Here is a 24,014-nt window from a genome sequence, read left to right as displayed (position 1 = left end):
CTCAATATTTGAAATTTTTGCGAATTAGCGATGGTTTAGCTAAACAGGTATTGGTGGCATTATCGTTAAGGTTACTCTAAATACAAACCATTATGATTCGATTTTGCAAAATGCATATGCTCCTTTTTTTTCTTCCACTCTCGTGTTTGACCTCAGCAAATCATTTTCATTTTGTAAACCACCATGATTCGATTTTGCAAAACGCATATGATCGACTTTCTCCTTCGAAACTTGTGTATTTGATCGCAGCAAGTCTTTCTTATTGTGTCACAATTTGTACCTACCAAAAAAATTAGAAATTTTTATGACTTCAAAAGTGTGTTAGATCTAAATGATGTTTTATCTGGTCTCAAAATTTTTGCTACTTTTTTATTTCTTGTTGAGAGGCCTTTCATTTTTTAGGTGGACAATGCATGGAAAAATCTTTAGAGTATTAATTTTTCCAGTCCGATAGGTGATGAAAATCAAAGGATTTTTCAGGAACTGTTTGTTAGTTTTCTATTTTATCTGACTGTGGCTGGTTTTTTTTTTCTAACTTTATAATCTTTCATAATTTTATAGAACCCAATCAAAAATTGAAGACACCTATAATAAAAACATTCCCTCGATCTGCAACAGTAGCGAAAGGTGGATCTGTAGATTTTAGTACTGAATTTGAAGGAACATCTTTGAAAGGTAAGACCTGGAACTGCTTTTGTCATTTCTCTGACTTTGTTGCATGCTTAATTTTAAGTGGTATCTAATCGATGCAAGTGATTTACAGTCATATAAAGAGACATATTATCACTGAATATGGAATTGAGTCATGTTGGTACTTTGTTGGATACCGGACAACGCCCTCTGCTTTTAATGCTACCTGTAGGTGTGATCTTGTTTTATTACCAGCGATGGATGAAAAAGGCACAAAACACAGTTTTTATCTGAGAAGTGTTCACAAATTTTTTGTCATCCAATTAAATCTCGTTCTTACAGCAAAATTTTAAGATTTTTTCTATTTTTCTAAAGAATACTGTATACTTGTCAATTTTGTTCTGTAACATAATTTCCACAAGTTGGTTAATCATACGATCAGCTGAGATGACAAAATATCTACGATACCCTGATTGTCCACTTGCATGTTATTGATCTCTGATTTTTATTTTACAGTTACTTGGCAGAAAGATGGAAAAGTTGTAGAAGAAGACAAGAAAAAATATCAATTCACCGACAGTGGGTCCAAGTTCCAATTAAAAGTGCTGAATCTAACGAATGATGACAGCGGTCAGTACACGGTCAAAGCTTCTGACGGCTCTAGCGATAATTTCTCTGCTTTCTGTCTCAATGTTGTCGCTCCTGGAGAAGTTTAAATCAGGTATGCGATTTTCTCTAATTGTAAATATTCTTATTGACTTCTCTTTTTGTTTTCAAAATAAAACAGTCTAAGCATTTGAAGTTGGATTTGTTTCTCTTTCACTGCTGTGATTGCATATTTTCCAACTTTAGTCACTTTTATAAAATCCAACTTTCACTAAATCGGCATTCTGGGGGAGAGGAGGGTACAGAAGTAAATAACAAAAGGTTTTCCCAAAAACACCGATTTGGCCCCCATACTTTTGGCCCAAACTATTCCCAGATATGGCTTAAAGAGTCCCTCATGCTTGGGCAAAATTTCAGCTACCTTTCCCTAACTATTTGAGGGGGCTGAAATTTTGCCGAAGTATCATGGACACTTAATGCAACATCTGAGCAAAGTTTGAGCCTAAGCTAGGGGATGCCCAAATCGGTTTATTTGAAATAACCTCTTTCTTAATCATAAAATCCCTCTGTACCAAAAACAGAAATACTTGAGCCTTAAAATACTTTATGTTAGCCTCAAGAACTGTAAAATCTTTAACAAGCCCATGAATTACTCGATGGTGGATTTGTTATCCTTGTTTAGTTTGGGCTCTTTGTCTTTGAATTTTAAGTGGGATGTATCCAACTGCTTAATTCTTATGCAAAGTGAGAGAAATGTCTATTGAGCATTAGGCAGCTCTCCTTTCAGCAATTCTGCTTATACAAAATGATTTTTTTTCTTCTTTTTGTTTTCTTTTCTGGGAGGCCTTGATATTACTCTCACTGCCCCAAGTAATAGTTTCCTCATTCACTTTTGTTTCCAGGTTTAACCCTAAATCTAACAATTTGCTCAGCTGCAGCATTTGCGGACAATTCGATCCAGTGTACAGTTTAATCCTAATACATCGATTATTTATTTTTAACGTTGCTTTCATTTGTCAAGGCTGTGGTTAGCCTTAATGAAAGCAACTTCGAACGACGGGTCATCAGATGTACCAGAAAATCAACAAATTCTCTATCTGCGTCAGTGAATTTGGTGATTTTTTGTACAATCCGATAACTTCGAGCAAATAGATCTGAACTATGTTTGCCATTAAGGTCCCCCAAATCTGTATAGTTTCGCATAGTTTCAGTTTGTAAATTTTTCTTCTTTTGTAAAGTATTTATTTAAAAAATATCAGGCTTTTCTGTACCCACCTGAAAAAAAGTATTTGTCTGTATGAAAATTAATTGTCTTCATAAAAATTTAGGAAGAGATTTCTCGTCTTTTCTTTCATATGTCAAATGCCAATTTTTTTAGAAAATTTTAACTGCTGTAGACGTTTTCAAAAATTCTAAGAGCAATAACAAAACTTTAAGGCAATCTTTTTGTCATCAAATGTTCTCAGTAATGTGCTGTAGATTTTCTCCTTTTTTGTAATCTTTATGCTTATCTAAATGCTCTTGAAGAACACACCCAAAGAAACTGCTTTTATCTAGATGTAAATATTTTTGTAAAGTATCATGATCACACAAGCGTTATTAATCACCCTGTAATTTATCTACAATTAGTGCCTGTTGTTATTGTTTTCTTTGTTAAAATGTAGATTTCTTTGTTTTTTTGCAAAATGTTATTTCAACATAGAATTCAAAACATTCAAAGAAGAATGACTCATTCAATCCTGAAATTAAAGGTCTCTAATTTTTAAAGAATATTTTGTTTGTATTAGTATGCAGCAAAACTAAGAATCAGTTCAATTAAAAGTGTTATGTAACAAATTTAGTCAGAAACAAAATTGGTAACAAATTTTTAACTGATATTTTGTGGAATTTTCAAAGTCTAAACTTTGGTACAGAAATACTAATCCAGCTTTCGAATTATTTCCGTGACCTTACTGTCTTTTAATATTAGTTTTCACGGTCCCCACTTGTTAACATTAATTACCCTGCTATACAATTTTTTATCGAAAAAGTTATGGGTAACAGAAAATCAAAAACGAAAGAATGAAAAGAAGGAAAATTCAATGAACTGAAAAATCTATGTGAAACATTCTTGCCCTTTTTAATATTTATTGTTATTATTTTATTATTAATAAACATATTTAAAATTAAAGAAAAGGACTAACTTATTTCATCTCCCTATTCAAATCCTTTCCTTTTTTATGTTTATCTTAGTGGCCATTCATAAAATACAAAACGTTCTAGTGGAGAGTAATCTTCTCATCTTCAATAGCTCTTCAGGAGCGTCTTCCATGACAGCCTATCTTACATACAAAATCAATTGAATCAGTGGGAACGAAAACCCATCAACTCCGTAACTCGAAAATGCTCAATTTTCATTTTCATAAAGGTCATTGAAGTTAGCGCATCTGTTCCAGCTTATACCTTTAAAGTGTCCTTAAGTGCTTGTCCTTCGGCACCAAAAATATTTTTCCCAGGCTGACTTCTTCACCGCCATCATGCAGTTTTGTGTGTCTCGATTATTTTCATTTTTAAGTTGGTGTGTTTTCTTTCTCACTGATTCAATTGCCGGCAACGGCAAGTTAAAAAAAAAAAAATTTACCGAGCCCTACAGCATTGCCAAGTTGAAAATGTGATAATTCTGTACGTAAAATTAAAATTGAGCTGTGACGTTGCGGTTTGGTCGTTGCCAATTTTTTGATTTTGGCAATACTTTAAGGTCCCAAAGCCTGCAAATCTTGTCAGCTCCCTTGCAAAATTAGTCTGTGATTCCCTGGAATCTGACACACCATTCTTAAAAATTTCAGCCCCGGGAAAAATGTCCCTTCCACATGGCAGAGTTGCCAAGTTTAAACTTTAAAATCGCACAGCTCACTCAAAAATCGAGTTATCAAGTTGCGGCTTGCGTGAGAATTTTTCAGAAAAATCCTCTTGTCATACTTACTACATTCAATTCGAAGGTGCCTGGTAAAATCAAAGCTGCCGAATTGTCATTTTTCGATTATTTGAATTTCTAGAATTTGGCAAACTTGCCGATAGCAACGTAGGTACCCTATGGTTGGATCGCAAAAAAATGTACGCAAATGATTTGTAAGTATATTTCAGCATCCAACGATACATTATACCTCACATGGAGGTAAATGGATCGCGAGATACAAGTGTTTTTTTGAGCGCACTTTCAGCGACTACGCCCGTCTACATCCCAATGAAGTACCCTGGTGAAAGAGGAGTCAAAATAAAAAAAAAAAACACTCAAAATCGCTATTAGGGGTATGCCCCGATCGATCTGAAAACAGATATTCTTAAGACTCAGTGGGAACTACGGTCCACCTTGTATCAATGCTCAATGAGATGGAGTGTAAAAGATTCTTTTAGTTTATATTTGTATCCCATGATACATAGTCAGTTTTACGATCATGCAAGAGACATTCCTGCCAATGTTTAGTGCACTGATATTAAAGATTCAGAGGGGTAACTGTAAAAAAAAATAAGTACATAACTCATAGATGGAAAATAATTAACAATGGTTTTATTTTTAAACATACAAGGTGAAAGAATTGTAATGTTACATTCATCACCTTTTTTTGTACAAACATGGTTTTAGGGTCAGTTCAGGAAGTTTGCGTTTTTGATTTTTCGACAAACTTGCTGCCTTTTCAAAATCTAGGAATACAAAAAGCCTCTTGGTGCTGTCTCGTTTAGTGCACAGGAACCCACATCTTTCAACATTCTCTATGAAGTCTGAGACTTTATCAAATCTACTCTCGACTTCAGCAATTTTCATTATGCCCCTGAAAAAGAAAAGACGAGGACAAAATTATTTAGATTTTCAAAAACAAGCATTATTTCCAACATCAGAGAAAAATAGAAATAGAAAATCCAAATGCCCCAGTTTCTAGTTTATCATGCTTAAGTGGACGTAGTTATGCTAAAAGGAAACATATGCACTAGATTTGCCTGGAACATGGTCCCTATTAGCATAAATACACGTCCATGTTAAAAGTAAGCAGAGGCAAAGACAATGTAAAACTTAAATGGCCAGTTATGTTGCATAGGAAAGCCAGTAACAGAAAGTAATCAATACCAGAGTTTGCTCGAGGTGACGATTTGATAATTTGACTACCATTGGTTGGGATCGATTTCCATACAGGGTGTATCAAAAGTCCTTCCCCTTCAGATTTTAAACGGTTAAAATTAGAGGAAAACTAATGCTCCAATTTTGAAGAAAACATAGAAAAAATCCAATCTCCAATCTCCACTCTTGAAGAAAACTCCCTTCTGTAGGAATCAAAAGTTTTAAGGAGCCCTTTGAGGGGGTCTCAATTTCTTTTTCCAAAATGCAACGCTTTTTGGAAATAACTTGTTAGGAAAATTACCCCAAAACGGAAATTTTCGGTGAGAATGCAAGTCTCTTGCTTTCACATTTTATAAATGGTAGCCATTCAAAGTTTTGCAAATCCCGACTTCATCAGCAAGGATTGCTAAAAATAAAATCCTTGATTTATCTTTTCTCCCTAGGAGAGGGCTCTTAGGGAGGGGGGAGGGGTAGGCGCACAATATTTTGTTCACAACCCCTAGCAAATCATTCTCAGTTATCAATAGACAAAGTCTACAGGAAATCGAAAAATGTTGTTTTTGCATCAAGCTCTTTTTCATGAGGGAGTTTTTGGCAAGTTAGAGCAATAACACAACAAAAGGAACTGCTGTATTTTTGAGAACTGAGAGATTCATACTAACATAGCAAAGTATCAGCTTAAAATGCACCCATCTGCAGTCTCTGAAACCAAATTCGTCAATAGAACAGACATACTTCCAAAAAACTTTAAAGTGAAAATTTCTACTGCTCATGATGTTCATTCACAATCGTTGAGCAAAAATCAAGAGGAAATTTTGATAACTTACTTTGGTTTGAGGACCCGATTGGCTTCCTTGATGTAACTAGTCAGATCAGTACCCATGAGAGACAGACAGAACACTGCAACGTCCACACTTTCCGAGGGCAATGGAACATGCGACATATTGCAAGCAGTAACTTTGCTGTTAACTGCTACCAGGTCAAACGAATGTACTTTGAGGTCAGTGAGGGCATCTGCCAGTTTTGCATCTCCACAACCAAAATCAGCAATCGAACATTTTGGTGGTAGTTCCTTCCTTTGAAGCCTTCAAAATTAGAAAAATAAAGTATGTATTTGATATATTTTTAACGATTACAATTACACATTTTTAACTTGTTAACGTTATTTTTTCATCTTGAGAAATTAGGGAGGAAAGAATTGATGAAAGATCAGTGTTTTTTCAAAGAGCAGTGAATATATAACTAATGTTTTTGAATTTTTAGGTGCACAGGGTTTCCATAAGGGGTGCGCAGGGTTTCCATAAGGGTGATTTCACGATAGCCGGAATAGTAGTGTCGCCAGTTTCATTTTCAAGTATATTCAAAGCAACGAGACAAATTAATCGAAAAAGAACACATTTGCCACTGGCAATCGTCTTATTTGTGCACTTGAATGAGATTCATGCAAAAAATAATAAGAAATTTGTATCACTAAGACTTTTAGACCACAAAACGGAATGCTGGTTACACATGACCAACAGGGAAAAAATGTTATGTCAGTTATGTTATCAACAGGAGATTTTACAATCTCGCACATTTCTTTGAATGAATCAATGCAGGGTCACAACTTTAACAGATTTTCAACAACAGTTGTATTTCTCTTCTATTAAATTGTTGTGTATCCTTAATAACAGTAAAAACTTAACTAATACTAAAATCCGTTATTGTGAAATCATTCATGATTTTATTTTCTGATTCTCTTAATTTTCCCTAGCTATTCTTGCTTTTTCCTGACTCCAAAATTTTCAAACTCCCTGACTTTATCGCATATTTGAATGAGATTTCTACTTGGATTTTTTTTCTTCCAATAAAATTCACTTCTGCTAATTGCTGCCTGCAAAATTCCCTGACTTTTCCAGGTTGCTATACATTCCCTGACTTGGATGGTTTTCCAAACCACAGGCAACCCTGGTGTTAAAACAAGCTCCTTCCCCTACTTAATTAATTCATGGTAGTTTTTTATTGATTGACAAGTGTCCTGCTAGATAATATAAATAGACATGGTAGTCAGACTTCTGAACAAATACTAGAGTTGTTACTAAGGAAAGTATCTTATTGGTATTTCTTTAAAACCATGCTGTAAAATTGAAATATGTTCAGAGGCCAGAACAACGGAGGAAAGTTCTGTTAGAATGCTGGAAAGGTCATTTTTCGTGGACTCACCTCCGCACCGAATGGGTGCACATTTCACCAGATTTTAAATTTATACAGGAAGTACATACTTAAAACAAAATTAAATAAAAATAGATGGTGGGAGTGTTCCGATAACTTTACCTCACTTTTTTCCGTCAATTCGGAAAATAAGAGGGTTAAAAACTTTCTGCAACCCTACCACCTCTATCAATGTAGTTTGATTGACAAAAGCAAAATTGTAATTATCAGCTTATAAATTGGATATTCTGCACTTGAACACTTTCCGATAGAGATAATCGCCATTGAAATCCTCAAATAAAAAGGGTCTTCGTAAAAATTACGAAATCAGGCATTTCTCTTGAGGTGACTTACATTTTCTTGATTGACTTGACAATTGAGTCTAGAGGATTGATCGGCCATTTGGATACTTGGTGCTGGAAACCTTCGTGATATGCTTCGAAATCCTCTGGATTTTGACTGAAGTGGTCCACTGCATCTTCGCCACTTTGCGTGTACAGCTGCTCGTTAATATACCTGATAACAAAGTGTAAAGAATTATGATTCTGAATAATGAGTCGTAAAAAACTGATGGAAAATTCAGTAAGAAATAGCTTTACTTATTTCAACTGTTAGAGTAAAAAAAGGTTTTCTACGTGGTATCAAATATGAGTTGGTGTGTAAATCTCTTTTTCTCTTTTTCACACCAAAAACTGTTTGGCCCTTCTCACCACTCCCCTTCATATTTAGACACATTCTTTTGCAGCTGTTTGCAGTGAACTTGTATTTTCTTAGAGAATAATACTAAAATGAGCAATGACAGGTAATCAAATCAATCACTGGTGCCTAAAATTGGCATAAATAAATTTCCCTGCAAAGAGGGGATTTCTGGGGACATCTTTACAAAATAAAGATAAGTCATTTTGAAAAAATTTAAATTTTTGATTTAGGAGAGGGTTCTGGTACCCTTGGTATTTCAAAAATGCAGCGGTATACTTTAATAATTTAATAATGACAGAAACATCTTGATGACACAATGAGAGAAACGCAAATCTCAGCTCTCTTTTTTAAAAATTGATATCAACGATTAATAGTATCTTACCTAAATCTTGCTGCTTTCAATTTCATTATCATTCGTTCAGCTAAAGTTGGGAAAGGTTTCTTAATTTTTTCTTTTTTATCCACAAATTTCGGAGGTTCTTTGTCAATTACATTAATTCCCATCTGCGTACATAGAGGAATTTCAAGACCACCTCTCTTCTTGTTTTTCTTTTTTCTCTTAGCATTCTTCTGAATTATGTTCGGCTTTGTTACAGGTTTCTTTTTTTTCATTACATGTTTTTTGTTGCTCATCTTGTTTTTATTGTGTTTCATTTTCTTTGACTTACTCTCGGCACGCATTGCTGAAACAATGGCAAGGCACATATATGAAAATAAGCTAAAGGCATTAATTTCTCAACAATTAAGTCAGGTGAAAAGGGTCTGCAACACTGCAAACTGATTTAAGTAGGTGTTCCTACACTCATAACGTTAACAAACAGTCAGATTAGTGGAGTCAAGAAAACATTTCTTACAACTCTACAATTGAAGGTAAAGGAACAGCCTGACACCACACTTCTTACTAAAATTCTTGTTTCCTCTCTTCCTTCTTCTGATTTCGTATAGAAAGCTTTCCTTGGTGTTCTCTTATTGCATTGATTTAGCTATTTGAATCAATATGATTTGAATTGAATGGGCAGAGCCCCATGAAGTTTAAGAAGAAATCTAGTGATACTAGAATGATTGGATTGGCAGTTGATTATAGAGGCAATTAGTGACTTTTCAGCGACAAACCAGTAAGTAATTATAATTATTGTGAAGTGGCTTAGCTGCAAAGATGAAATGTAATCTGTTTGATGGTGATCACCACGTAATTTTATATTAGACTGTGCACTAAAATCACCACATATGCGCTGAGAAGAGCACTTCAATGGTGTGCATCGGCAATCACATAACTCGGTTTGCGACATCACAGACTTCCTGTCATACCTTGTTCTTCAAACGGAAAACTAGTCAACAGCAATTCTTTAGAACTGCCGTGGTTATTCTTCTCTGTGCAAAGAAGATTCTGCATAAACTTCAAGGAATGATGTCAATTTTTTCTCCTGTAAAAAAATACCATAGAGGCGGAGATTGTCAGACACCGCAAACGAGATATGTGATTGCAGACTTACGCGGTCAACTTATGAAGCTCTTGAAAATACGGTAAGCTATAGGAGGTCGACTGGTGAGCGGAAAGTCATTTTCTACTGGAGGGGTACTTCTAGAGCTAACTATGCTTCAAGCTATTACAAAGGCACATAAAATGTTGAAATTTTCCTCTTATTTTCGATTCAAAGACATTTATCGTCCACTTAAGCATGGATCATGGCAAAGTTACCTGTTAAATTAAGTACCGTTCAAATAGGAAGAAATTCACACTGGGTACGCTTACTGGCAAATTAATTACGATACGTGATCATTCAATCTATAATTTACCACACAGCACAAATGATAAAGAAATTATTGTAATCAAAGGCGATAAACAAGGTTCAAAAACGCAAGTGACCAAAGGACACGTGAAAATTGAATTTGTGAAATTGAGGTTATGTTTACATGTCCAGTTTCAACTATGGACAGCAGAGTGCGTTGTTGTAGAAAATGCAAAGACCGCCAATTTCAAAATTTGAGTACGGCAGACGCAAGGGAGCACACCGTAGAGGGAGCACACAGCACATCTACGGCGAAACTCCTTGAGTCTAAGGAAAGAAGAAAAATGACGGAAGTTTTCAAGAATTGACGTTGAGTGGTTTTCCATTGTAAAATTCAAGTGACAGGAAGTCTGCAACGTCACAAACCGAGATACGTGGTCTGGTAGTTTCACCATAAGGATATGAGAAAACAAGCTCTAAAATTTTCAGTGATTCAGAAATTCATCAGGAACAATCTATTCCCTGACATCTCTATATTAAGCAATCCCCTTGGAACTCATTCAGGTGGTACAACGCTTATTCTTGGTAGGCATTACTTCAGTAGTTTAGGAAATGCATCAATATGATCATTTTTAAAAGATGGTTTTGATGAAAGTGGGAGGGTATTGAAGAGATGTATGGCAGAGAAATTTATATTGCTCTCTGAAAAGTTTTCCACAGTTGCTTCTTAGTTCCAACTACATAATCGATCCATTAGTGGACATAAATTCTTTGAATCAGTCAAAATCAATTAAACTAATATGATCAAAGACATGGTCGGTCATCGCACTTAAGAAAAGAAAACGAATGCAATTATATTTCTTTTTGAAGAAGAATGTAAAAAATGACATTCAAGAGAGCTCGGTTAAGGTTCAACACCTGATTCAAAGAGAAACTTTATGTTATCTTCAGCAGTTAAAATTGAAATCTTGGTGCTTATGTAAAAAGGAAGTTTCCTTAAAGAGGAATAATACTAAGTGGAAATGAGCCAAGTATGTTACAATCTTGCTATAAAATGTATCATTCCTCCTCTTTGAAATGATAAGCTGATGCTTGAAATAGTTGCAATTCTTCCTTCAAAATAAATTCAAATTTTTCTCAAGCGAACCGATCATGCTTTACGTTACCTCATATTTCCTTCTTGAAGAAAAAGAAAAAAGAGCAAATTTTCAAAAAGAGGTTTGTTGCTTTTTACTTCAAAAAATAAACTATAACGATAATAAAAAAAAATTGTTGCAATAGATTTCCTGAATTTTGATAGTAGGTTCTTCATTTCTTTGAGGAGGAAAACAAAATAAGATGAACAAACCATTGTAAATAAAAAAAAATGTATTTTGACTCACAGTAAAAATTACATTGAACTGTACAAAACCACAGAAAATACAGAAATTGGAGTTCGGAGGCATTTTACCACTAGAAGAATATTACCTATTAGAATCATTAATCAATAGAAGAAAGAGTGTTTTTTAAAACATGTCACGTTTTCATTCCTTACATTAGTTGCCCATAAAAGCACATATAAACATTCCGACGATGAGATCTTAAAAAAAAGAAAAAAGACAGTAGCTCACAATTTTTTCTTAAAATTCATCACGAGGGAAAAATTAAAACTTTCCAGAATCAAGTAAACTCGGGCTGGCTCACTTGAAGTTGGCCACCATTGGGAAATCTTAAAGTCTGTTTGATTCATCGAGGAGAGGAGGAAATAATGAAAGAGATATTTATATCTAATTAGTCTATGTACTGAGCGAGCCACCTGAAACCTTCACCATAACCTTGTCGCTTGAGAACGGAGCACATGAATAATTCTAGTGGTCTGCCGGGCAAGTCTGATCGTGGAGTTTTCGTCTGGAAAAAAGAACGATAAAAATCAATATGTATTCATTACATTATTATTACATTCTCTATTACATTAGTAATAGAGAAGGAGAGGTAGATTAATATATATCGACGGTGTAAGTCGGCAATCACATAACTCGTTTGCGGTGTCCAAAAATCTCCGCCTTTATGTTAATTTTTTAAAGGAGAACAAATTGACATCATTCCTTGAAGTTTTTGCAGAATTTTCTTTGTACAGAGAAGAAAAATCACGGCAGTTTTAAGGAATTGCCGTTGAGTAGTTTTCCGTTTAAAAAATAAAGTATGACAGGAAGTCTGCCACGTTGCAAACCGAGTTATGTGATTGCCAACTTACACCGTCGATATATTAATCATTAGCAATAGAGAAGGAGAGGTAGAATAATAAATATATTAATCATTAGCAATAGAGAAGGAGAGGTTTAGTGAAGAGGTTTAGAGAAGGAGGTAATTAATTAAAGCAAAAACGTAGTTGAAGGAAAATTATTTCAAAACAGGAATGAAGATACCTGCTGTATATTTATTCTCCTTTCGAATGTTTGAAACTTGAAAATTTTTGATCATCATTGAGATCTGGGTGAGGATTAAAAGACTAGCGATGGATTACAGGAGATGAAAATAAAGAGATTAAAAAAAAATGTAGAATAAACTAAGGCAGCGAGCGGAGGTAGGAGGTCATGAAGTTTGAGATTTTTGGAAGATCGCTCAGTGGGCAGGTGACGTGAATGTGCGAAACTGAATTCTCAGTACTCAACCAGTTGGTTTCAAAGTTATTTCTGGACCCATTCGAGTTCTTTATTCTATATCAAACATTTCTTTAAAGTCCGAATAATACACTGGCACAGTAAATAGAAGGTATCATAAATTTCACTACAAGCCTAAGGGTGCAATAATGGTAAAATAATAAAAAAAAGGGAGTAAGGAGGAGAAGGAAGCTAAGATCAAGGCTTTTACTTTCAACAAGATGAAGTAGCTTGTGCTTTGTCAGAGATGAAATTATCCTTAGACCAAAATTTAAGAAGAAAGAAAATAAGTAAGTTTGCAACAATATTTGGCAACATGTGATTGCGTCGTATTTTTTATCATTTATCAATGAGTGTAACAAATTCCTCAAAGGTCAGGCAAAGCTGATAATTTTAAAATAGTGGGATTAGTTTATTCTGCCAGCCCCTTTCGTCAACAAAGCATGATTGAATAACTCAGGGAAACTATTTTCAAGCAAGATCTTAAATAAATAAAAGATATGCTCCGGCAGGCAATATTCTTATTGATAAATTGTTTCACTCATTGTCTTTCGAATTTTTTTTGTTGAAAACAATTTCTTCACAAAGAAATAGGTCCAAAAACCCTGATATGATCACTGATTCCTCTCTGCCTGTAATAATCCTTGGATTAAATAGCTAAAAACTAGCTTAGGAGTAATCGTTTTCATTTTTAGTTATTTACACTATTTTTTAACGTTAAATTGAATGCCATTTGACTATGAAAATCTATCTCAATTGAGAGCTTTGAGAAAAGGCCAGCCTGTTTGAGGGATGGATTTGACTTAAATTTAACAATGTTAAACAGCGCTTTGAATTTAATGGTAGACCACCTTCGACACTTTTGGTTTAAAATAGCAGTGGTAACTTTGATAAAATTGGTTTTTAAGTTTCTTTTACACCATCAAAAAGCAAGCAATGTGAATGCATTCCTGAAAAGTGAGGTAAGAAACTCTATGATAAATGGCAAGAATTTCTGGAACTTGCTCACAGTATCCAGCTACTTTCCAATTGTTTCTAAGTGTCACGGAACAAAATTTTACAGCAGCATTCCAATGTTGTATACCAAAAATTGGTAGAACTCAAAAAAATAATTTTCCATACTGTTATGCCAAAGAAAATACACTTTTGTAAGTATTCACATCTGACAAATTATCTACGTTATATACTGCAGATAACTTCTTATTCAATAATCACCGTTAGGATGCAGAGAGCAAACATACAGGAATTCATTACTTTAAACTATGTACCTAATAAACTCTCTGAAGTACAAGGACTACAATAATGCGAGAAAACTTACTTTGCCCGTTGTTAAGCTATAGAGACCAAACACATTTCTGAGTTCATCTTCTGAGGCAGCGCTTGGGTGGTCAATTTTGTTGCCAAGAATGAGGACAGGACAGTTTGACAGAGATTCGTCGGTCAATAAAGAATCGAGCTCAGCTTTGCTCTCGATGAAGCGAACTCTGTCACAGGCATCAATTAAAAACACTATCGCGTCCACAGCTGGGAAGTAGTCTTTCCACACTCTCCTGGCTAAAAAATTAGACAAATTATTTAAATAAAGAAGGAAAAAAAGCTAGAAAATCAGCTTAGAAGTCCAGCGTCTTGCCAAATTAGTTCAACGAATTTGGCGAAAAAAGCGCAAAACCTCAGGTGAATTTGCAAAAACTAATATCATGTTTTAAACTACTCCATAACATGTCCAGAGTCTTCTTACTGAAGTCTATCCATAACTCTTGATTGGAGCTCTCTCACAACTGCATTAGACAAAATTACAAGTGTCTGAGGACGCCTGTTGTTATGTAACTCGGTTCTTATGTAGAAGAGTACTTTACATTACCTGATTGTTTCTGAGGTTTTGCCGTTTTCTTGACAGTTGAAAATGATCAAAATAAAAGCTTGTAATGTCGACTTTAAAATCCCTGCAGTCTGTTGTTTTTGCAACCTGCCATGGTAAATGCTACCTAACTAAATTTTTAGAATGATTGGATGACTTTCAGGCTTTCTCAAATGTATACAAAGTTATTGATTTTAGCCAAATTAACTTGTATTCTTGGAGGCAGTAGGCGAAGAAACGCTGTATGTGATCAAGTTAAGCTATTTTTAAAAATTCTTAAGAAATAGAGCATTTTCTGGATAAGTCGCGCAAATTGGAATACTTGTCTTGATCCAACTGACTGCTCTTATTACAGTCAAACTAACCTGGGAGAGAAAAAAAGTAATGATGAGCTTAAACAAAGGTTTACCTTGAGTGTGACCTCCAAGGTCGAAAGTGGTGAACCTCATGTTACCAATCGACAATTCTTCAGAAGCTAAAAACAAGAAAAAAGTTTGTAAAAATTTTTTGGATGATGCATAGAAATTCGGACGACGTTCAAAATATTTTTGTCTTTTTATGCTATAGGCCAATGCAAAATGTGCACATTGAAGCACAAAATAACATGATATTTCTTTTAACTTTCAAGGTGAAAACAGGCATACAGCATAGTAATAGGATTGTTGTATGGTGAGGGTTTAAACAGAACACAGCTATGATATCTTCCATCAATGTGGATTAAAATCTAACATACCTAACTTTTTTTAAAATATAATTTTCAAAATTTCTGTTTTGAGAATAGGTTTTCGTAATGGGTCATTCCATGCTAACTGATCTGAAGACCGTTTGGTTCATTACTTACAGGGTGAGTAATGTATTATTTTTCACTTTTGAAGCTCAATTTCCCTCATCAGATGCATTCAAATTAAAAGAATTCCAGATGCAGGTACCTTGTAGGTCTAAATTTAATGTCATTACCTTTATCTTATTTTCCTTCGTAAAAATAAGCATGTCTCGCAGAGTAAATAGTGCTCAATGGCAGGACCGCATTTTTTATCATTCCACTTTTTTTCAACCTGCCATTCCAGCCCCACGGGGGCAGCATTAAGTAGTTCTGGCAGCACCCTGTCGGCCCAAGGAAAAAAGCGTCACTGCAGCGTCGCCGATGATTACACTCTACAATGTATTCGGGACCGTCATGGCAACCAGCATCCAATGCACTACAAAACTTTATTGGATCGGATTTTTTTTGGTTTTGCCATTGAATTTGAATCGTTGGGGCATTACAGCATCCATTTGGCGCTGTAATGCAGTATACGCAAAAACACGTTGGCGGTAAACATGCTGAGCAGGTAATGTAAGATTTTTCTCTAAAAAATCATGAATTATTAAAAAGTTGATTTCAAATATTTATCACTTACTTGGATGTAGAGTTGGCACATGCTGAGCTAACCGATCATCTTTCAACATGTGTAGTAATGTTGTTTTCCCAGCATTGTCTAAGCCAAGGAACAAGAGTTTCCCAGATTTTTTATAAAGACCTGAATATTCGGTAGAAAAAACAGACGGTAAATTACCAAGAAAAACGGCTAGATGCTCCTTTAATAATAGAGATCAAGCTAAGTTGAGCCACGACGAATCCACACAGGTCGGTAATTCATGCGGGAGCCTTTCTAAACATTGGCTGCTGTAAGTTTAAAGGTAATGAAATTCGGGTGAAGAAGCCAATTCTATGTCATACAGAATGTCATTAAGCGAGGGCCAGACAAGGGAATGGATTTTAAAAAGATGAGCAGTGACTGACCTGTGTGAATTAGTCATCCGTTGAACAGAAATCATCTTGAATAAAGATATATATTTATTTTTAGAGCAGATTCTATTCCGTATTTTCAAATGTACATTTATGGTATAGCAATAAATAAGCCAACTTGTTTGTGAATTCTTAGAGTAATTTCAGGGATAAGACATGTTCTCAAGACTCTATCTTGTTCTTATGTTCTTGTGAATTAGAGGCATAAAAGTTAGAAAATATGTAATTTTTAAGTCAGCTGATTCACTCAACTTGAAAAACACACTATGACATATGTAAGAGGGAAAATAAATTCACAACTAAGGAGTGTACTTAAGAACCAATTTAATTTTCAAATGGGTTTAAATATATTTACTTGAAACATGGAGCCTTAAGGGGACGTTCAAGTATTGCGTAATGCACTGGAGGGGAGGGGGGGTCGAGCTACCGTTACAGTGCAAGTACACCACCCCAGCAGGTCGATCATTGATCGTGTAAAACAGCAATGTTGATATATTGTATGGTCATGACAAAATATGTTTTATCTTCTGTATCGACATGGGTTCAATAATTGGGCCGCTGACAGATACGTCTACTTGTATAACTTGCTTCCAATAAAAAGCATGCAGGAAAAGAATTAAAAAATAACAATGATGATGAAAGTACAATTACCTAAGTATCCGAGGACACCAGTGAACCAATCCCACAGAAACATTATTCACCTGTAAACAAGGAAAATATACAATTTAGGTAGGACCAAAATCAAGAGGTGAAGGTATGATCATGTAGCTGACGGGGTCCAAACTAACAGCCAGCGAAACACAATTGCCAACATCATAGTATTCTTGTGGCAATTTGATAAAACAAATCCATGGATCGCCAGACCCCAGATTTGAGGTCAAAACATCCAAGTTGATAAACATATCTTGCTCATGACTAATTTGAGTTTTCTTGAAAGTCTAACGATTACACTTAACTACTCGTTAATGAGATTTGCAAGGAGAAAACTTTAGCTCAACCCAAAACATTTTTGTCTCCTTGGCAGACACTTAAACTTAAGAACCCCTTGTAGTCCATTTAGAAGCCTTATTTACAAGACTTTCACCCAAGTCAGGGGGATTTTAGGATTAATTGCTGCAAACTAAATGTTCCGATAGCTGAATTACTTTCAATAAGGAAACACATCAATAACCCTGATGCATGTCAGTGTAAGTGGTGCACTGATACAACAACAAAATATGACAGGCTGTAAGAAGATCAGGATCAAATAGTTAACCAAGGAGATTGAGCTCTTGGTGACCTGATGAAAGTAACAGCAGCAAAGATTTAGGAGTCGCAATGAAATTACTTACATCAGATAAGAATCAAGAGCTCACTCAACCATAGGTTAACGAGGTTCAAGGGACATTTCTGTTTAGATTGAGGAAAACTTGGAAAAATGCTTGATGAATTCTTCGTTTCAGTAAAGAGGGCAAACCACAAGAAAAACAGAAGATCCGATTAATTACGAAAGCAATGATACAATTTAAAAGTGAATCTGAGAAATCTGATGGCTATCTTGACCAGACATGACAAGTGATATCGCATCAGCGGGACGAAGATGCTAATTAGGGCCTGACTCAATCAAAAGGTTATAAAAGAAAGGATTGGTAGACTATGATCATAATTTCTTTGTTCTAGCATTGTAGGCACAAGATATAGACGTAGTAATGAGGTGATTATAAGGAAAAAATGCAAAATGCAAATGGAAGTAAGAAAACTTGCAAGGTTAAATTTGATGCAGACAGTAGAACTGAGGATCATTTTAGGGGCGATATCATTCCCTGCAGGGCTGAATTCAAAAGATACTCACTAATATTAAGAAAGAGACTCCTAACAGAGGACAAAATTACAGTAATCAACACAAAAGATTCTGAAATACAAACAAATGCCTGTCAAAATGCAGGCTTGGAACACAGATGACAACTTGAAGTGACAACTCGAATGAAAAAGAACTGGCAACATCGATAACGATGACGAGACACTCAAAAATAAAGCCGCGAAAGAGAGGTCCGCTTTTTGCAAGGCGTCGATGCAACCTGGCATACAAAGAGAGGCAAAACTTGTATTCTTCCATAAAATATCAAAGACATTGCAGAGGAGGATAAAAAAATTGTAATGAGCGAAAAAAGAATGGCTGGAAGGGTTTACATTACCGGACTTTTCGCGTCTCAGACAACTTTTCGGTGCGCAATCCACTTTGTCAACTATGTACTTTCTCACCTCCTTCAAATCTCCTATACCACTACAACAGTGTTTCACCTTCCGAAATTGAACGAACTTTCTGCAAAGTCAACTTTATCAAGGCCTTTCATTTCAAGTGGAATGCACTTAGAGGTCATTGAAATTCCTCACGCCGCGAGACAGTCGTGATTTCCGGGATTTCCATGCCGCAAATAAGAATGACGTGTAACTTATGACGTTTCAGGCCAGCCCGCCAGCGCATAAAGCGCCTTCGGCAACGATTCTCCTCCCTCCTAACCCCGCGACACCCCATCTAATCATTAGTCATCATCTGTGTTCATCGTGTTATCACACCCTTACCGCTTATCTGTTTACGTTAGAACAAGAATCTTCTCATTGCTTCTACAAAGTTCTCCCTCGCTGTGCTTTCGGTTTCAGTTCTGTTGCTTTTTCTTGACCACATAATATTCCAATTATTTGTACATTTAGCACTCCGAAGTCAGTCCCCATTTACCCTCAGTAATTTTTTCGCGAGTAAAATCCACTGACAATGGCGCAATTTCCTTACCCTACTGAAACCATTAACAGACAGTTCCTGTGGGATGTATTCCAGAGGTAAGACATTTGTCTTCGTTTTCTTTGTCACAAGTATGTTCTCTTCGTGTCTTACCCATGCATTCTATCATACTCTCGATCGCTGTGAATTTCTGTATCTAAATCAGCTCCTGGTGACTCATTCAGGGAAATTTCCCAAAGATCTAACGCCCTCATAACTTAAAATACTCATGCTTACATTCATTATGAATTGATTTGATTGCCCTTCCCTGTAGTCACCGGGAGCTCTTGTCAAACATCTCCCTCTTTAGAGATTTTGCGTGGGAACGATCTGTGGTTTGATCACAGTGACGGAAATCTGTTGGTTTTGCACCAGCTGCCGTTTGGAGGAGCGGGCACTGGGCGAAAACGAAATGAATCCTGGTGTTTCCATGTATTATAGTATTTTCTTAATCATACAAGCACCTTACAGTTTACCAGAATGGCAATGGCACTGATGCACTGCTAGGGGTCAATTCGGCAATGGTAGGTTTTGTTACTGGTGTGCACTGAGAACTGGAACCACTAAGGCGCACCGTTACGCGCATGGAGCGGGGCGGAGTCAGGAGCTCAATGAGTGCAAGGATGAATCTCAGCAGTCCCAATTCTCATCTCTCACTAGCCTAATTTGAACTGAACACTATCGAAAAGCAACCTTAGTGCTGCATTAGGACTATTATAACTGTCATGAATTCCATGGTCTTTACTGTGGACTTACTGGGCTCTCACAGCTCTCGTTTTTTACAAATGAGTTGAATTTTACCATGCAGCGGAATCATTTAGTTCATTTAAATTAGGCAAGTCGACATTTATTGGGGCCTCAATTCTGCAAAGTTTTTTGCTACTGCGCTCTATTTGGTAATAAAACAGTGTAGTGTTTGCACATTGCAACATTCATTCATGGAAAGCGCTGATTTTGTAAGGCTGTCCCATAGCCCTGCCAATTTTTGAGGTCAAATCTCAAGGCATAAAAGAAACTGGCATTTTGTGGTTGGTTGCCAATTGAAAGCGTAGCAAGCAATGAGTTGTGAAACAAATAAAAAAAAAAATTCCGCTCCCTACTCTCTCCATCCTGGAGCAGCCTGAAGTCGTGAAATACAGTTATGCCCAATATTTTTTTCTTACTACCTTTGTCAAAATCCAATACTTTCAAATCAATTTACTGTTTTGGTCTCTTTCTTGTCAGAGTTGACAAGGATCGTAGCGGTTACATCTCAGCTGACGAACTTCAAATGGCCCTCTCAAACGGCACTTGGACCCCTTTTAATCCAGAAACAGTCAGATTGATGATTGGTAAGTTTATCAATATTCCAAGATCATACAATAATAATTTTAGCTCATCATAAGTAGGTAATTAACTTTCAGCATGATAACTTGGCTTTCTAGCATTCAAAGGCAGAGCAAAATCCTCAGACTGTGTGAATTCAGAAGATAGTTCTCAAATCAACCATCGATATGTCGGTTTGAGGTGTTGTAGACTTCCTGTCATACTTAGAAACATCATTTCTTGAAACTCTGGTGATATTTCTTATCCATATAAGAAATATCCTGTGAAAATTTCAAGCAATGATGTCGGTTTAGTCTCTTTAAAAAAAATAAAACTCTTAGGAGCGGAAATTTTGGAAAACCGCAACCGAGATACACATTTTTGCAGTTTCACCGTCGAGGGTTTCTCTGAAAGAGAATGAAAGCTCTGAAATCAAAAGTTATGATCCTAAATCAGCTTTTTAGCAGCTAGTTGTGTAAACCAGGTGAATCTATCCTGATTACAGGCGAAGTTTATCCTCCCTCAGTTCCTCTTAAGATTCCTATCTTTATTCCAATGACAGATTGATTAACCCAAGAATTATCCTCTGTTTCCAGGAATGTTTGATAAACAGAACCGAGGGTCGATCAATTTTGAAGACTTTGGTGCTTTGTGGAAGTATGTCAACGACTGGCAGGCATGTTTTAGATCATTTGATCGTGACAACTCTGGGAATATTGACTGCAATGAATTGAAAGCTGCTCTTACAACTTTCGGCTACCGACTTAGTGATACCCTCGTCCAAACCATGCTGCGAAAATTTGATAGGTTTGGCAAAGGCACCATTCTCTTCGATGACTTCATCCAGTGTTGTATCACACTCCATGTAAGTTTTCTCTTATTATATCTGATGTATTCTAAATCGTTCATCTAGAATATTTAAACAAAATTTCAAAAGAATCAAGCTTAGGAGAAAATCACTGATTGTAAGTGCTTTGCAAGGTTACGAAAACTGCGCAACTCTCTCTATTTTACAGAGAAGTCTAAAAGTCTATTTTTTCCCCTTTCTTTCAGACCAAAAAAGTGTCTATTAAAAAGAAATTGTTTCCTCAAATTGTATATTTTGTATAGCCTCAGATATGTATTGTTGAAGAATAAAGTGCCCAATCTTGCATCTTGATTATATTCTGCTTACTAAATTTATCTCAAATTATTGAAATAGTATGTCGATAGAAAAACAACAAAACTATGTATCTCTGATTTTGACAATTTTAAGTTAGATCTATGGATGAGCTACAGGAGATGTCTTTTATCTGCCATCAAAATAATTTTGTCCAAAAAATTTTAAACTTGTTTAAAATCATAGTTTTTTCGAAACATATTTTGCCGCTAATTTGCAAATTATGTTTCTCATGTTGCCTCCTGTAGAAATCTATGGACTGTATGAAAAACAAACTAATGCTCGAAGAGTGATTAAACATAGCATATGTACTGTCAATCTTAGTGTTTTCAGAAGCGATGACCTTTTTTGCTTTTTGACATTGGATGATTTTATTTCATCACGTGAAAATATTGAAATGCAAGAAAGAAAAAAAAGAGAGAGGAAGGTCGAAATCTTCACCATAATTTTACACCCCCCTCCCCCCAATTTCTGCCATGTGCCTGTGCCTCATATGGCCTAAGCCCAAATCTGCCCCTGATTCTATTCTGAGAGCTTTTACTAAAATTTGATCATATGGTCAATGATTTTTTACTAGTAATTCAGTAATCATAAATTTTTCTTTGCGTCCTATAAATTTTTACTTAGTGCTTGGTTTTTTCTTTTCCAGACTCTCACTTCAGCGTTCAGACAGTTCGATCAAGATCAAGATGGGATTATTACAATCCACTATGAACAGTTCCTCAGTATGGTTTTCAGTCTAAAAATATAAATTTTAATTTATAACAATTATAAAATTCCTGAAATTTTTATTTTAGCTGAAACTTCACTATTTTTAAAGTGTACCGCCGAATAAGATTCTCAGAATTATCTGCTGCCCCACTGATACAAAAGTATCTGCTTGCACTCTTATTTACTTTTGTATCTGTAACTTTATTTTACCGCAGCATGAAAATACCTCGCGATCAAACTGTTACTGTTTCTAGTGCCCTCTCTGCACCCGCAGTTTTCATTCCTTCTCGGCTAATTGTAAGAAGTTCTACTCTTTAAAGAAACCTTTTCATGATCAGTCTTCCTTTTTTTTTTTATTCTTTTAGCAATTTTTACTCTCCGTTTATTCTTGAAGATTTTGAACCTACTGTCTCTTGTCTCTGTGTCCAAGAAATAGGAGGTAATTTTTCAGTGCTCTTTCCTCAATAAGGTTCAGTGGTTACTGCCGTTTATGAAGTATTTCCATGTGTCTTATTTGAAATCCAAGAATCAATTTCTGTTCAAGCTCATTGTGCCACCTTGTTGTCATAAAGAAAATACTATAAAAAAAAAAAAAAAAAATCATTTGTCACTACTTTTATGGATTTCAATTTTTACCTTTACTTAAATCAAGTTACTGTATTAATGGATAATATTCTTACTGTTGCATATACTTTAATTCACATGTATGTGTAATTATTACTGTTTTCAATTTTTTTTAAGCACTTAAAAATGCCTCTGTCAAAACCGTGATTCTTAACGTTTATTAGTATACATTCGTTCATCAATATCGGTAGGAAAATTATTAACGTAATATTAATTTTTAATAGAAGAATGATGCCATAATAATTTAGTATGAACAGAAATAGCTACCAGTATTATTAAGTATTGATAAGTATCTGGTTCTGTATGTTGAGTCTAAAGAAAAATTTCAAGAACCGGATAATGAGACTCCTCTATTGTTTTTGCAATGATACGCTTTGTCTACTATGTCAGTTTCGAAATTCCAACTTCAATAGAGAGAATTTTTAATTTTATTAAATTCATCAGTCTAGGTAGAATTTCAGTTCGCACTGTTTTTTCACCAAAGAAAGCTCTGTTTGAAAACTGAATGTACTTAACGTTACTTGATCACGCAAACTTCATCAGCTCATCTGGAGCTTTTCTAACTGTGATTTAGCATTCAACTGTTGATTTTTTACCTCAATTTTTATTTTTCTTTCAAAAATTTTTGTGTAGATAGGTTCATGTTAACGTTTTTGACTGTTTTTAAGTTGTGTGAGGAAAATCCTAGATCATTTGTTTCAATTCTGGTTTTTTTCGGTTTTGATTTAGAATTAAATTCTTTGGATTTTCCTCTCAGGAACGTATTAAGTATAAGTTGTTAGTTTTGTTATTTTGCCTGGTTGGGTTTCGATGTACCTGTTGTATTGATTTTAAAATTCACTGCTTAACATACTCTAATGCAGTGCTTTTATTTTCGTATTTCTCATTGATGGTAATGATAATAATAATAAGAAAAAAAATGAAACAAATTCTACAAGAATAAATTATTATATCAATTTATAGCGGTCTTCAACTTTTGAAATATCTGGTCATCCTTTTCTTTCCAGTAGTCCTTTAAGTTTCCTTTAAGTTGCATCTTAATTAAAAATTCCTGTTCTGTTGAATTCATGAATGAATTCCCAGCGTTGGTATGGAAAAGACAAATTCATGTGATGGGCTTTCAACATTTTTGCGGACATTTTATCTCTTTAAAAGAAAGCTGCTTATTTGAGTGTATCAGCATTTTGGAACGAGCCGCAATGATAGCTCCGCAACAAGCACTC

At 35.3% G+C, this 24,014-nt stretch overlaps 4 protein-coding genes across 35 annotated transcripts in view; 2 read left to right on the top strand and 2 right to left on the bottom strand.

Moving 5' to 3' along the window:
• bt (projectin protein bent) overlaps positions 1-3,411 on the top strand; it is a 256,610-nt gene extending 253,199 nt beyond the window's left edge. For all 28 annotated transcript variants that reach the window (XM_072304609.1, XM_019048127.2, XM_019048132.2 and 25 more), the window contains 3 exons: positions 562-675; positions 1,147-1,351; positions 2,139-3,411. In XM_072304609.1, coding sequence (XP_072160710.1) covers positions 562-675; positions 1,147-1,346 — 314 coding nt within the window. In that variant the 3' untranslated portion in view covers positions 1,347-1,351; positions 2,139-3,411. The remainder of the gene's footprint in view (positions 1-561; positions 676-1,146; positions 1,352-2,138) is intronic.
• A 1,348-nt stretch (positions 3,412-4,759) lies between these two features.
• On the bottom strand, positions 4,760-10,119 carry LOC109034838 (ribosomal RNA-processing protein 8). 4 transcript variants are annotated; one of them, XM_072304615.1, is made up of 5 exons: positions 9,918-10,119; positions 8,601-8,901; positions 7,874-8,035; positions 6,157-6,414; positions 4,760-5,045 (listed from the first exon to the last, which is right to left on the bottom strand). In XM_072304615.1, the coding sequence occupies exons 2-5, from the start codon at positions 8,897-8,899 to the stop codon at positions 4,829-4,831; spliced, it is 936 nt and encodes a 311-aa protein (XP_072160716.1). In that variant the 5' UTR covers positions 8,900-8,901; positions 9,918-10,119; the 3' UTR covers positions 4,760-4,828. The 4 variants fall into 4 exon arrangements, with proteins under 4 accessions (XP_072160716.1, XP_018903755.2, XP_072160717.1 ...); XM_019048210.2 differs by having other exon boundaries at positions 9,934-10,119; XM_072304616.1 differs by having other exon boundaries at positions 9,972-10,109.
• Positions 10,120-11,298: 1,179 nt separating this feature from the next.
• Sar1 (Secretion-associated Ras-related 1) lies at positions 11,299-18,554 on the bottom strand. Of its 2 annotated transcripts, none has more exons than XM_019048164.2 (6): positions 18,409-18,554; positions 16,886-16,935; positions 15,846-15,965; positions 14,855-14,920; positions 13,906-14,141; positions 11,299-11,835 (listed from the first exon to the last, which is right to left on the bottom strand). In XM_019048164.2, the coding sequence occupies exons 2-6, from the start codon at positions 16,926-16,928 to the stop codon at positions 11,719-11,721; spliced, it is 582 nt and encodes a 193-aa protein (XP_018903709.1). In that variant the 5' UTR covers positions 16,929-16,935; positions 18,409-18,554; the 3' UTR covers positions 11,299-11,718. The 2 variants fall into 2 exon arrangements, with proteins under 2 accessions (XP_018903709.1, XP_018903708.1); XM_019048163.2 differs by lacking the exon at positions 18,409-18,554 and adding an exon at positions 18,066-18,219.
• Positions 18,555-18,759: 205 nt separating this feature from the next.
• Positions 18,760-23,751, top strand: LOC109034809 (programmed cell death protein 6). The gene is made up of 4 exons (XM_019048167.2): positions 18,760-19,051; positions 20,217-20,323; positions 20,894-21,162; positions 22,106-23,751. Exons 1-4 carry the CDS (start codon positions 18,987-18,989, stop codon positions 22,205-22,207), a joined length of 543 nt encoding a protein of 180 aa, XP_018903712.1. The 5' UTR covers positions 18,760-18,986; the 3' UTR covers positions 22,208-23,751.
• The last annotated feature ends 263 nt before the right edge of the window (positions 23,752-24,014 follow it).

Source organism: Bemisia tabaci, chromosome 9 (assembly GCF_918797505.1).
Source record: "Bemisia tabaci chromosome 9, PGI_BMITA_v3".
NCBI classification, from domain to species: Eukaryota; Metazoa; Arthropoda; class Insecta; order Hemiptera; family Aleyrodidae; genus Bemisia; species Bemisia tabaci.
Note: the sequence above shows the minus strand (reverse complement) of the source record. Positions and strands in the feature narration are given on the sequence as shown.

What these genes read in the sequence shown, in the direction of transcription:
- LOC109034838 (XM_072304615.1), bottom strand. Translation starts at nt 8,899, where the DNA reads ATGCGTGCCGAGAGTAAGTCAAAGAAAATGAAACACAATAAAAACAAG. An exon ending in TTGAAAGCAGCAAGATTTAG is followed by an intron (nt 8,036 to 8,600) that starts GTAAGATACTAT and finishes CTTTGTTATCAG; the next exon opens with GTATATTAACGAGCAGCTGT. An exon ending in AATCGGGTCCTCAAACCAAA is followed by an intron (nt 5,046 to 6,156) that starts GTAAGTTATCAA and finishes TTTCTTTTTCAG; the next exon opens with GGGCATAATGAAAATTGCTG.
- Sar1 (XM_019048164.2), bottom strand. Translation starts at nt 16,928, where the DNA reads ATGTTTCTGTGGGATTGGTTCACTGGTGTCCTCGGATACTTAG. An exon ending in CCTTGGAGGTCACACTCAAG is followed by an intron (nt 14,142 to 14,854) that starts GTAAACCTTTGT and finishes CTAATTTTTTAG; the next exon opens with CCAGGAGAGTGTGGAAAGAC. An exon ending in ATAGCTTAACAACGGGCAAA is followed by an intron (nt 11,836 to 13,905) that starts GTAAGTTTTCTC and finishes TCTTTTTTCCAG; the next exon opens with ACGAAAACTCCACGATCAGA.
- LOC109034809 (XM_019048167.2), top strand. Translation starts at nt 18,987, where the DNA reads ATGGCGCAATTTCCTTACCCTACTGAAACCATTAACAGACAGTTCCTG. An exon ending in AACAGTCAGATTGATGATTG is followed by an intron (nt 20,324 to 20,893) that starts GTAAGTTTATCA and finishes CTCTGTTTCCAG; the next exon opens with GAATGTTTGATAAACAGAAC. An exon ending in AGTGTTGTATCACACTCCAT is followed by an intron (nt 21,163 to 22,105) that starts GTAAGTTTTCTC and finishes TTTCTTTTCCAG; the next exon opens with ACTCTCACTTCAGCGTTCAG.